Source organism: Carettochelys insculpta, chromosome 31, assembly GCF_033958435.1.
Source record: "Carettochelys insculpta isolate YL-2023 chromosome 31, ASM3395843v1, whole genome shotgun sequence".
NCBI lineage: Eukaryota > Metazoa > Chordata > Testudines > Carettochelyidae > Carettochelys > Carettochelys insculpta.
Genome location: NC_134167.1, coordinates 11,407,121 through 11,421,145, shown reverse-complemented (window position 1 = coordinate 11,421,145; position 14,025 = coordinate 11,407,121). Strand labels below are relative to the sequence as shown.

The 14,025-nt window shown below is 45.9% G+C and overlaps 1 protein-coding gene across 1 annotated transcript in view; it reads right to left on the bottom strand.

The window, feature by feature from the left end:
• Positions 1–12,060, bottom strand: part of HK2 (hexokinase 2) — a 59,630-nt gene extending 47,570 nt beyond the window's left edge. The window contains exon 1 of the mRNA XM_074981941.1: positions 11,885–12,060. Coding sequence (XP_074838042.1) covers positions 11,885–11,947 — 63 coding nt within the window. The 5' untranslated portion in view covers positions 11,948–12,060. The remainder of the gene's footprint in view (positions 1–11,884) is intronic.
• Positions 12,061–14,025: the final 1,965 nt, after the last annotated feature.

The window sequence follows — 14,025 nt, the reverse complement described above, 5'->3', positions numbered from 1 at the left end:
AGCTGCCAGTGGCTTTACACCAATTTACACCCTCTAAGGATTGTGCTCCTGAAGAGCAAACACCTCTTTGTTAAAACAAGACTATTACTTATACTGCTGGATTTTCAGAGCAGGAACTTTTCTCTGTTTTGTGTTTGCACAGCACTTAGCATAACAGGGCCCTGATCCGCGACTGGATCCCAGAGCACTATCACAACATAGATAAGGCCACAGCAACCCGGATATTCTGACCTCATTAGGAAAAGGACTTGTGTGCTGAACAAACAAGTCACAAAAAGAGGCCAGCAGAGGACAAACTGACAGGCAGATGTGAAAATGCAGATAGTGAAATCTGAAAGGGCTTCTCTCAGGAAGCTAGATTCCTTTATGGCGCCTTTATCCACCATGCCATGGAAAGTCAAACACTAATCTCCCCTTACCCAACTATGTACTTTCACTAACAGGAAATGAGTTCTGACACTGCCCACATACCATCACAAAGACACCAGGCCTTTCATTATGGGGCCTTCCTCTCATTCACAGTAGAAGAAAGCACCAGGCAAAGCACATACCTAAATCCACCTTTTGCAGGAGTTCATGATCTAGGGCTCGGGGCGGGTCTGTCCCCAGGGCTGGAAAAGTCAAACAAGAGCTCAGAAGGGCAACTGGAAGCGTGCTTGATTTTTAAAGTCAGATCAGCCAGGCTGTGTGTCACACTGCCTTGGGGAAGAACATCCTCCTGGGTTGTTCCACCTTTTTAAGATCATTGTCCAGCTCAAAAAGTAACTTACTAGGGTGTAAACTAGAGAAATTCCTTGGGGAGTACAAAAAAGTTTCACAAGTTGATGGTGGACATTGAAACCGGCGGGGTGGCAAAATTTGTAGTAGTACATGAGTTTAAAACAGAATGTGTTACACAGATGCATAGCACACACAGCAGAGAAAAAAAGGGCACTTAGACAAAAGTTCACATCAAAAGCCAAGCCTTGAGAATTTTTAAGATTCCAGCAGAATGAGACACTAACAATCTAGTGTCTTGTTCCTTATTGTCCTATTAGCTAGTATGCAGGTACTGAAAAAGCAAATTCTGAATCAAAATTAGAGAAGAAAACTAAAAAGTGGATGTAATAAGTAGGTGGCAATTTAAGAACAAACATCTTTTATATTCTGAATTTAAAAAATTAAGAATCCCAACCTACTGGCTGTTCAACAATATTGCCAAGACTGTTCAGCTACAAAGCTCAAATCTAAAAATTAAGTTATAGAAAAACTGCCTATGGTGTTGTCCACGTTTTTGTCCTAAACTGTTGAACAGCTGCCTTGTTTCACCCCACAATAGCCCTTACCTCAGAGAAGTTAAGGGGCTTCCATAGTTCATATTAGAGGAGAGCTTTTGAGGTAAGCAGCTGACAGCAGTTAGAGACCTCAGCAGTGATTATGAATAACGCCAATCAGTGGTCCCTGTAATTTTTCCATCCATGGGTGGAATAAATTTTGTCACGTGCACCAAAGCATGCATGGATGTGCACCACCTGAAGAAACACATGCGGCCAGCGGTGAATACTCTGCTAATCAGCTAGGTTGCACCTGAATCTCTTTTAAGTAGCAACCCAATTGCTCTATTCACAGGGAACGCTGACCACAACCCCAGATCTAAAGGATGGCAAAACTTTACATTCATAGCTCCATTCAGATTGCATGGACACATGAGCCTGAGCCACACAACTTATTCCCGTAATCTGCAGTCCGCTTATAGAAACTCTGTTGCCAGTATGTTATGAGGCCTCCATCATATTAGAAAAAAGAAAGTGAATAATTTAAATACATACTTATTTCACCTCTGGATAATGGTTGGACATTTTGGGGTAGGAAGTGAGGAATGGTTGATGAAAAAACAAGGGAACTCATGGTTGGAGAAAAAAGTCTCAGATAGTTTTGGTTGGCTACTTGAGAATAATTTTTGCTGCATTAAAAAAGGACAGGTGTACCCTCCTCAATGACCAAGCCATCAAGTTTCTCCTTTCCCTCCAAAAATCAGCTGCTTCTTCTTGAAAACATTACGCTAGCAAGGGGCTTGATTTCATATTTACTGTATTCCTTATTGGCCTGATGCAGCAAATAGTTCAGCATGTGAGGAGTTTTGCTCAAGTTCAGTGCAATGAGTGCACTGACCTCCCTTATTCCTCATGATAGCGGAGAGTACAGGGGTTGATTGATTTTGCACATCTCTTCCAGACACATGAAACCAAACTACTGATTGGGCTGATCTTCCGCATAGAACAGACAAACCTCAGACACACAAGTGCTTGAAGAATCAGCATCTCCCACACAGTCAATAACAGCTTGTCTACCCCGGGATTTTTTGGTTTGGTTTGTGCTTTTTTGTTTGTTTTTCTTTTGCAGAAAAACCGTTTTTTCCACACAAAAAAAAAAACAAACCAAACACTTTGTGTCCACACTGCAAAGCTTGTTATTCTGGAGTAACAGGGCATTTAACTTGAAATACTAATGCCACCAAAAACGAATGACTTTCGACGACCCCCCCCCCATTTCAAAATGGATGTGTACTAAGCGGAGGTAAGTATGACTTAATTGGCATCTGGGATGGCATCCCATCATTGCTCTTATTTCAAAATTGGGCCCTCTAGTGTAAATGTTCAATTTTGAAATGCTCTTATAGTGTGAATCATCTTTTCAGAAATAACTAATTTAGATGTTAGAATGTTGAAGTAAGTTATCTCTGAGGGTACGTCTATTCTTACGGGGGGGTTCAAACACACCACGATTGATCTTCTGGAGATCTATTATACCACATCAGTGAAGACACAGCAAAATGGGTCTCTATGGGCTCAGCCATCAACCCTGGTACTCCATGCTGCTACGTGGAATAAAGGATGTCATCACAAGCCCGAAGAGCCCTGATCCATACAAGGGAACAAAGTCGATCCTGATACGTCAATTCTAGCTACACTAATATTGTGGCTAGAATTGTGTATCTGGGAACAACTTTAATCCCTAGTGCAGACCAGGCCTTAAAAAAAATCTGCCCTGTAGGTATAGTACTTGAAGCAAAAGGAATGAAGACTCAACCTAATGGTTAAAAGGAACATGGATTAAAGCAGTACTACCCGTTACATGGCTCTTTTGTCTTGGTTTTGTTTCCTCAATTGATGGGCAATGTTTATCTGACTACATCTGAATGTTTTGTAAACCGTGCTATGACAGCACTTTCCTAATAAGCACAACCACTTCCTGCATAGCAAAGTGGGTCTGTCCCACGAAAGCTCATCACCTAATAAATTATTTTGTTAGTCTTTAAAGTGCTACTTGACTGCTTTTCTTGTTCTGCATAGCAAAGATGATGCAACATGGGAAGTACTGACGGGCTGTTTATTTTAATGTAAAAGAACCTTAAATTACTTTTGCACATGGGCCTTCTGAAGGACAGCAACGTGCTTTGCCTTTTACTATGAATAATCACTGCATTTTTGTGATGATTTTTTCAGATCCATTAACCTGGCAGGAAATAAATTAAGAATGTTTCCAGCTGTCAGGTATTTTCTCTCTATGGTTCTCAGACCTGCTTGTACATTTTAGAAGCATTTAGAGAATCTAATGTTAAAAACATGTTAATGGTCTATTTTGCGATGGTCAGACTGGAAGTTTGATGTGTGTTAAAAAGAGATGAGTTTCAGCTGCAATGTTTGAATCTGATTTAGTAGCCCAAGAGTGATCATTTCAGATCTGGGATTTTGGTTTGACCTGCTCCACTGACAACTTGACAAGCTATTTACAACCACCTGGTCTGTGGCTAGCTTTCAAATACCCTGAACTTTCAGGGTAAGTTCTGCTTGATACCAGGATCCCATTCGCAACCCTACTAGGTTTTTATTTTTACTCTGTTTCAACCAGTGTTCCCTGTAAGATGAGTGCTTGGGAGAGATTCAGGTGCCGGCCAGCTGATTAGCAGTGCCCACAGCAGGCAGCATGTGTTTTTATTGTTGGTGCATAGCTATACATGCCTCGGGGTACACATAACAAAATGTATTCCACGCATGCATGGAAAAAACAGAGGAAACGCTGATCTCAACTACAGTTTAGTAAAAATGTAGTCTAAAAAAAAAAAGTTATTTTAAAATTTAAAAAAAAACAACTCATGTTGAAGCACAAAATAATACTCTGAGAACTTCTGATGAAAGCAATTATCAAAAATTCTCCAAGAGGCTGCAGAGCAGACAAGACCTAACTGTGATACAGCATCATCTGTTTTTTATTACCTGATCCATGACCAAAGTGTAGTTGCTTTGGTCGGTGATGCAGCAGCTGTTTAACTGCACATAGCAAGAGCCCTCCGTGGATACAAAATTTGTATCTGCAAAATGAGCCATAGATATTCAATACCTGCGGATATACAGTGGATAGCCATGTAAACACAGGAGTCGACGCATAGTGACACTGTCCCAGTGTAGGACAGGAAGCAAATAAATACTTATTGCCTATCTAGCATGCTGTGTTAGCTATACATTTGAAAAGGCTTTGCAAAATTGGTGTCTTTATCCCCATTTTACAGAGGGTGAAACTGAGGCAAAATGACTGGTCTTAGGTGGCATTCTGAAGCAGTGGCAGAGCAGGGAACAAAAGTCATTTCCTGCCTTCCCCCCTTAATAGGGAAAGAAAGAAGAAATTCTGCCAGGTATTAAATTACTACAAGTCACAAGCTTCTGAGTGACTGCATTTCAGGTGTAGATGACTACTATTGACCCTGATCTGGCAAAATGTGGAGCAATTCCTAGAGATGCTGCCAGCCCTCTCCTCCAACTGGAGCGCTCAAGCACGTGGCAGAAATGAACCCCACCATGACCTTACAAGAGAAGTGAAGCCTGACACGCCTCCCGGATCCGATTGCAGAACAGTGTGAGTCAGACAATTTCCTGCCAGCCAAGTTCCTCCCCACCCCCGTCTCTCAAGTATTCATTTTACGGGACACAGTGTGCAAACGAGACGCCCCAAGGGGTGGGGAGTGAGGAACCGATTACTAAGAGAAGTCATGCTGCTGTGCATCATCAAGGCCCGGCAGACTCAGCCTTGCCATTGCCAAGTGTTTTACGGGAAACCAGCTGCCGTATGGGGCAGCCGTAAGTGCAGTCCCCAAGAAAACCCCCATGCCAGGGTAGGAAATATTCTGATGCTCATGGATCCTCAGAGCACAGAAGCTCCTGTATATTGCAGCCCAGCTTCCGTTCAGCCGCTGCTCTTGCCACTGGACAAGAGAGGCCAGAAAGAGCTGAACTATAAAACATCCTTTGTTTTTTAAAGCAAGTGCTCCATCATTTGAGCTTTGTTTTTTGTCACCTCATTCAACCCCTTTCTTCCCTGCCCTCCATATACTTCATCTTGTGAGCTCTTTGATCCAGGAAATGTCTTTTATTATATGTCTGTACGGCTCCTAACACAAAAGGGCCCTGATCTGACTGGCATTATTAGGTGCTCCAATAGTCTACATATTAATAATGAAATAATATTTTTTACCTCATACAGACTGCTTTTCATCAGTAGATCTCAAACTGCAAAGAGGCTATCATCATCATTTCCATTTCACAAATGGGAAAACTGAGGTTCAGGTTGGGGAAAGTGATTTGTTCAAGGTCACCCAGTACGTGACAAAGCTAGGAAAAGAACCCAGGTACTCTAAGTCCCAGTGCTCTAACCACTAGACCACACTATTTAACAAGACAAAAGAGGGTTCATGAAGTAAATCAGCGGTCCTTTAGGATGACATCTTATCCAGCCAGAAAACACAGACACTGGGAGTAGCAAGGGGACCCCATCATAGTGCCTCTACCTTGACACAATGCAGAAACCACCACAGTTGGAGCATTCTTCAGAAAGGCCTCGAGGGCAAAGGTGCACGTTATTGGCTGGGTATCAGGAGAGACCTTGCTCTGCTGGACATAGCTGGATTCAAAAAAGAACTAGGCAAATTCATGGAGGACAGATCTATCAATCCTTATTAGCCAGGACAGGTAGGAATGGTGTTTGTCAGAGGCTGGAAACTGGTGGCAAAGGAGGGATCACTTAATGAATGATTCTCTGTTCTGTTCACTTCCTCTGGGGCATCAGGCATTGGCCACTGTCAGAAGACAGGCTACTGGACAAGAGGGAGCTTTGGTCTGACCCAATGTGTTTGTTCTTATTGCTGGACTTATTCAGTGGTTGGAAGACACCAGTACCCAAGGAACATCCATCCGCCATGCTTCAGCAGCACTACACTCACAACAAAAGGAAGAGACAATGACACAGAGTTAAGACGCCAAGGGATGAGGGGAAGAAGACACTTAAAGCTTTCCTCTAAGCAAGTGGAAGAAAGAGAGCCATTTACTATGGAAAAGCCATCAAACGCACTCATGTCCAAAGGAGAGTGGAAGTTTTGCAATGCTGCAAAAGACGGGCCACTTCTACTTCTAAAACTTCACTTCAGGAGACAGACTGACAGATAGAGATGTCCTGCAAGGGCAGTCCCATCATAAAAGTAAAATTAAATAGCTTAAAACTTAACTAGCATCCCTAATTAGAACCTTGAAGCAGGAGGAGAACATACCAGCCTCATTTTTCAGCTCTGAATCACAAGTCTCCACACGCAGCTAGTACTTCTCCTTCCATTACTGCTGCCACAAGTGACTGCAATTTAAACTATACTGGTTCAATCGACAATAGTGTACCAGACACCCAGCATGGCCCCAGGGGAATGTGCCACCTTCAAATATTATTAGTTTGAGTGTTTTTAAAGCACCTTTCATCTGTGGATCTCAGAGCGTTCTGCAAACATTCATTATGGTTACACAACCCCTTTAAGGTATGTCAAGGGTTATTCTGACACAAATTACAACTGGACAAACTGAAGGTTAATGATATGTTATGACAAAAAAAGCAGTCAAGGAGCACTTTAAAGACTAACAAAATAATTCATTAGGTGAGATTTCGTGGGACAGACTCACCTAATTTATTAGCTCATCTAATAAATTATTTTGTTAGTCTTTAAAGTGCTCCTTGACTGCTTTTTTGTTTTGATAGTATACAGACTAGCACAGCTCCCCCTCTGTTACTATTCGATATGTGACGACATGTCACTTCAGCTGCAAAGGTGGAAACAGAACCCAGAAGTGCAAGCTCATGGACTCCAGCTCTAATCAGCCACCACCTCCTGAAAAGAACTGCACAGGAATTGTTTCCATCAGCCAAGTCAGGAGTAAGGGGATCATTAGCCCGCTCAGTTTTGTGGGTTATTTTTAACAATATATAAATGCTTTTTCCTTCCATAGTCAGTTCCGTAAAGATGGAAGTTAATGAAATTTCTTTTCACTAAATAAGTAGAACAAGGTTATGGCTGCTTCTTGCTTTACACCAGGTGTTCTCCAACTGCGGTCTACGGAGGGTGTGCTGCCTACAGGGCTCTCCTTGTTTCCAAGCGCTGAAGTGCTTTAGAAACAACAAAAAGTTACACTATTGAAATAATTCTTGAAAGTACAGCTTATGTTCTCTACTTTCCAAATATTACCTTCCTATGCATGCTATTGCAGATGGGAGACATGATACTAGACAAGCTGTAGCACGTCTGGTTTCTTATTATTCCTTGACTTTACGTACCCAAAAGCTCCTCAGCTAACGTTAAACCTGATGCAGCCACATCCCAAGAGGCAGCCACTCTCTTGACAAAAACAATCAGCCCGCTCAGTGTAACACAACCATTAACTAGAGATGTTGAGGGCTTGGGGGTGTTTAAAATAAGCTGGTTGACGAAAGCTTATTTAATAAACAATTCTGCAAGAACTACAAGTCAGGAGGCAAACAGTCTCAGAGAAGTAGCTGTGTTAGTCTGTAGCTTTGCAAACAACAAGCAGTCATTCGGCACCTTAGAGACTAAGGAATTTATTAGGTCATGAGCTTTTGTGAGTAAAACCCACTTCATCAGCTGAAAAGTCAGAAGGCTGTTATTCAGGGAAAGAATCTATAAACCTGTTTCATCATACATAAACACAGCCAGTGTAGCTCACTCTTCTGTGGAGTATTTCTGAGGGCCAGTTATTGTTTGCAATTTTCCCCCCACATCCAAACAATAACGTTTGTTGGTTCTCCCTAGCAAGGTGGAAAAAGAGCAGTTACTGAAATCGAGGAATGGACCGTGCTTTGCACATTATGTTGGAAACTAAGCAAGATACCTTAAAGAACTTTACGCTAATTTCCTGAGGAGAGCCTAACAAACTGAGAAGAGTCAGGAAACCCAGACCTCACACCAACACTATTAGCCTACCCGTTGTGCCTTGTTATGCTTCATATATCATGGGAGGTGATTCCACTGTTGCACATTATATCTAAATGCAGTGAAACACGACAGAAGCCTATACTACAGTTCATTACCTATCAACTTTATTTTTGCTTCCCATTTAATGCAACCACCAATAGGAACATCACAAACTTTGTAGCATTTCTTATCTTTATATGTGGTCTCCCTGGTGAGTGGGTTCTTATCTCTGTTCCTTCGCTCACTCTTGCCACAAATGGAACCTATGCTAGTAATAAAACAAGGAAGTGATTTTGTTCTCACTTAAAAAGGAAGAAGGACTAACAGGAAATTAATAATCTTGATCAGCAGTTTCAGCTGAGTTACAGCAGTGTTTCTTAAAACTATGTGCTGCGGGAAACTGGTGTTCGTGAACAACTCCCATGTGTACCGCAAGCGTTTAGAAAATACACTGATGGTCTGTGTTTTCTGTTATTAAAACCAGATACAATGTTACTTCTTCTTTGCTAAGATGCCCAGTTAATATTACCTCATTTGTTTTTGCTGTACATGGTGCTGTTTGGGTTTTTTGTTTTTGGTGTAACAACAATTTCTTAAAGCAAATTTTCACAGGTGTTCCACAGTCTCAAAAAGTTTAGAGCATCTATGCGTATGAGTGTACAAGTTTTGTGAGATGGCAGCTGTCAGAATGGAACTGTACTGAGTCCACATACATGTAAAAGAACAGATGGGCCAGCTGGAGACTAGCTGGAGAATTCAGACTTCATTTTCAGATAAAGTTTTACCATTGGAGTGCCCCAAAAACAAAAACATTCACTATACAGCTCATTTTCAGACATGAAAAGCTGGCTCTGTTCAAAGGAGGACAAATGCATTTAAGTTCCTCAAACAAACCACTACTAACAGATTTCACTGTATCAGAGAGGTAGCTGTGCTACTCCATATCTTCGAGAACAACAAGAAGTCCTGTGGCACCTTACAGACTAATAGATATTTTGGAGCATAAGCTTTCATGGGCAAAGACCCGTTTCGTCAGATGCATATTGTGAATACATAATTACTTGTGCAACTTGTAACTATAAAATAATAGACTGAGATCAGACATTTCACTGATTTGCACTTTCAATTCAAGGATGAAACAAAACAGCAGTCATGTAGTCTTTAAAACACTAACAAAATGATTTATTAGGTGATGAGCTTTCATAGGACAGAAAGAGGGTCTGTCCCATGAAAGCTCATCACCTAATAGATCATTTTGTTAGTCTTTAAAGTGCTACGTGACTGCTGTTTTGTTTTGTTAGAATACAGACTAACATGGTAATCTCTGTTACAATCCAAGGATGGTTTGCTCAAGTTATAGGCGTGTTTTTTTAAGAAAGCACTGTTGATATATTTGCCAAACAAAGCAGGACACGGGGTTGAAATCTATGTTTTCTAATTGGTATTAAAAAAAACACCCAGGCTAATGATGGTTGCTCAAGTACAGGTGTGGGGGTGGGCTGAAATTGGGTTTGAAGCTCCCAGTTACAACATAATTCGCTACCCCCCCATAACAAAGCCATTTGGTTTGCAAATCCTCACTGATGTAAGCCCACCTCCTCCCCCAAGTTTGCTTACCCAAATCGGACTGCTCTGATGCCACATATGCTCATTGTGTCACCATCCTGCTAATGCTGACACTGGGCCCCCAGTTAGCCTCCCCCATCCCACTGCAGGATTTTCTAGAGATGTTCAAGCCCTCTTTGGGTTTACAAGGAGAAACCCTCCAGGGAAGGCTTTCACTTCAATCTACGCATACCATTCTGACATGCCCTAAAATAACCCTCACCCTTCAGTGACAGAGAGGAGCCTAAAGCAAGACCTGAAATCACAACATCCCTCTCCCCACTCTGAAGCAGGCAGAAGGGAGAAAACAATACAGGAATCCAAACAAGGATACAGATTTCCAGGGCACTGGAACAATTTTTATAATGGGGTGCTGTGAAGCAAACTAGATCCTGCTTATCATGGTGCCCCCTGCCCTCTTCGAGTACATCTACGCTACAGGGAAGATCAACTCTGCCACGGCTGATTTTCCAGGGTTCGATTTAGCACAGCTAGTGGGGACGAGCTATATCAAATTTACAGAGTACTCCCATCATCCACGGTACTCCTGCCCCCCACTAGGGACAAGGGAAGTCAATGGGAGCGCAGGTCCCGTCACCCGTAGTGCAGACGGCAAAGCAGTTCGAATCAAGGGATGTCGACTTTAGCTAGTAAGTGACATGGCTGCAGTTGCATACCTTAATTTGACCTTCCCCTGCAAGGTAGATGTGCATTCAGTTCCAGCACCTACGCATATTCCACTGCCAGCCTCCTGGGCGGCTGGGGGCTGTGAAACAGGGAGCACGGAGAATAACAATGCAGAGAGCCCTGCAACTCCGCTGGGGGCCATGCTTGCAAATCAAAGGCAGATACAAGCTTTGGAGTCAGGCAGGACTCTGTGCACATGGTTCAGGCAATCAGGATTTACCTGAGCTCTGCCTTGGGCTTCCTATGGGCCCTGAGTCAGCTACTTGCCCCCAGTCACGTGGGGCTGTAAGAGCCTTGGAGGGAAGGTGACTATCTATAACGAGACAAAGCCGCAGATCCGCTGAGCCACCAACTTTGGGATGCTTTCAAAGAAGGAGTTTTGCTGGAAAACGCCCCCGCCCCCTTCGGCTCCCCCAGGGCTGGGCCTCTGACAAGCAGGGAGATTCAGCAGGCACTGAAAGGCGCTCGCGGGCAGGGTCACGGTGCGTGTAAAAGCCAGCAGTAGGGGAGGGACCTCTATTCCCAAACGGCCGGGAAATTAATCCCCGCGCCTGCGGCGCCCCCCAGGCACTGTGCTGAGCCAATATCCCTGCCCCGACACCCCCCAGAATCAGTCCCTCCCAGGATCGGGCCGGGGGAGCCCTCCCTCCCTACCACCCCGCTCCAGAGCCACAGCCCATAGGGACTGGGGCTCCCCCCATGAATTCTAGGCAGTGGGGAGACCCTCCCCTTACTCTAAACAGCCCCTGCCCCACCCCCGAGTCTCACACGAGGGGCCAGGCCGCGGGAAGCAGACCCGCCTCCCCCTGCAGCTGCGGCCCCCGGGGCTGGGGCTGTCGGAGCGAGAGGCAGGACGTGATGCGTGCCCGGAGTTCCCCAAACCCGCACCTCCCGTCCACGCACCGCCCAGGCTCCCAGCCCCGTGGCACTGGGCGTCGTCCCCCCCACATAAATCGAGAGGAACGCCCAGCCCACGTGTCAGCCATGCAGCCGGACGGAGGAGGGGCTCCGCAGCTCCCCTCCGGGGATATCGCCGGGGGGTGGGTGATTGGTGGACACACACCCCCCCGGACCCAAGCCTCGCTCGCTCCAGTCCCGATGAGCTCCCTCTGACCCGCTCCCAGGGGACGATCCCCGCTGTAGAGCGAGCCGGCGCGGGCACAGCCTGCCCCGCCGCGCCGCGTGGCTTGCAGCCTGCAAAGGCCGCCCGGATCCCTCTTCCAGCCCGGGGCCCGCTGCGGGTCTCCCCCACCCCCACACGCACACACAGGCGAGGCACCGGGGGGACACAGAGCGCGGGGAGGGGGCGCCCACCTTCTGCCCTTGGTCATGGCTCAGCTCGGTGAAGAAGTAGGCGAGCAAGTGGGACGCGATCATCTTCCACGGCTGGGGAGCCGATAGCCGTACGGATCAGCCGGCCCCGGCGGTGCAGGAGGCAGCGTGCAACAGCCGGCCCGGCAGCTACTTTCCGCTCCAACAATGTGGCTCATTCAAGAGATTCCCCCGGACAAAAGTGACGCGCCCCCGCCGCCCGCCTCCCATTGGCCAGGCGGGGAGGGTGTGCCCTCCGTGTGGGGCGGGGCGTATTCCGCTGTCTGTCCGTCTGCCTGTCTGAGCGAGCTGGGAATGTGTCCGCCCAGCACCGGGCTCTGCCTGGGTTGCAAACGGCTGTCTGCTCTGCATTTGTCCTATCCGCGGATCGGTCTGTCTGAACACAGGGCTGTGCGTCTGTCTGACTCTGTGCAGTCGGGGGTCTGTGCATAGCTCCCTCTGCCTGACCACAGAGCTGGGGGTCTGTCCTGCCAGCATGTGTCCTGTGCCTGGGTCTGTCTGTCTGAACGCAGGGCTATGTGTTTGTCTGACTCTGTGCAGTCGGGGGTCTGTGCGTAGGTCCCTCTGTCTGAAAGCAGAGCTAGGGGTCTGTCCTTCCAGCATGTGTCCTGTGTCTGCATCTGTCTGTCTGAACACAGCGCTGCGTGTCTGACTCTGTGCAGTCAGGGGTCTGTGCATAGGTCCCCATCTGAAAGCAGAGCTGGGGTCTGTCCTTCCAGCGCGTCTTGTGCCTGGCTCTGTCTGTCTGAACACAGGGTTGTGTGTGTGTCTGTCTGAGTCTGTGCACTTTGGGCGGGGGGGTGGGAATCTGTGCTTGGGCCTGTCTGCATTGACCCTCCATGCTTGGGCCAGTCTGTGGATCCAGCATGTGTCTAGCTGTGGGTCTGTCTGAACACAGGGCTGTGGGCCTGTCTGTACTGGTCCTCTTTGCATAGGTCTGCCTGGCTACCCAGCATATGTCTCTGTGTGGATCTAGCCTATATTTATGCATGGATGAGTCTGTCTGCGCTCCTTAGTGTCTGTGTGCACAGGCATGCATCTGGGCATAGATTCATCCATCTGAGCACAAAGCCATGTCTCTTTCTGGGCAGTGACTAGGCAGGGGAGATAATATCTTTTTATTAGACCAGTATGTCTGAGCACCAGGCTTTGAGTCTATCTGTGCACTGCCCGTATCTCTGCATGGGTCAGTCTGTCTGAGCACAGAGCTATATGTCTGTCCATGCAGCACACGTTTATACATGGTCAGCTTGAACAAAAGAACCATACACACAACCAGTGCTTTTTTTGTCCTTGTACCTTAGCAGCCCCAGCCGTGGATCCAGGGCAGGGATCCAGCTGAGTACCAGCTCCTCCTTTTTTTTACAAAAAAGGCACTGCCACAGATTGCCACATGTACCTTCACTCATCCAGCTCCCCTGCCCCAAACTCACCAAGATATCTACTATTTGCAGCCAGCCACTCAGATACCACAGAACACACTCTTGAGAAGAAAATCTGAAATATACACATTAACACACTTGAAACTGGCTTCCCCCAAACAGGGATGCTCCACTGGAGAAGTAGATCACATCCCAAATACTGCCAGGCAACCTGCTTCAGTACAGAAATAACACATACACACACACATGCACACACAAACACACACCTTTAGTTGTCACTTGCCAACCAAAACTGGAGCCCACATGGGATATCATCAAATAAGTACAGTTCACACTCAAGGGAGACCAAATCCTGAATGAAATCTTTTCTGAACCACTTTTCTAGACTACTAACACAAACACACACTACAGTCTTTCCACAAACACACACACACAGTCTTTTAGTTTTGATAGTCTTTCCAAGATCATCATTAGAAGCCAGCTCTCCACAGACCAACTCAAAGTGGCACCAGACCGTGTCAGAAAAACAGTTGCAAAACCCACAGAGGTATCTCCACTGTTAAAATGTTCACCCTTCACCACCAACACCACACACACCTCTTTCAGGATACCTATCACTGGGTGCACACTAACTGATCCAATTAACAACTATGTGGGTGAAACCAGTCAATCCCTGCAATCTCAGATAAACTCACACAGATAAAAGACAAAAACACCCTGTCACCTGTGGGTAAGCACTTT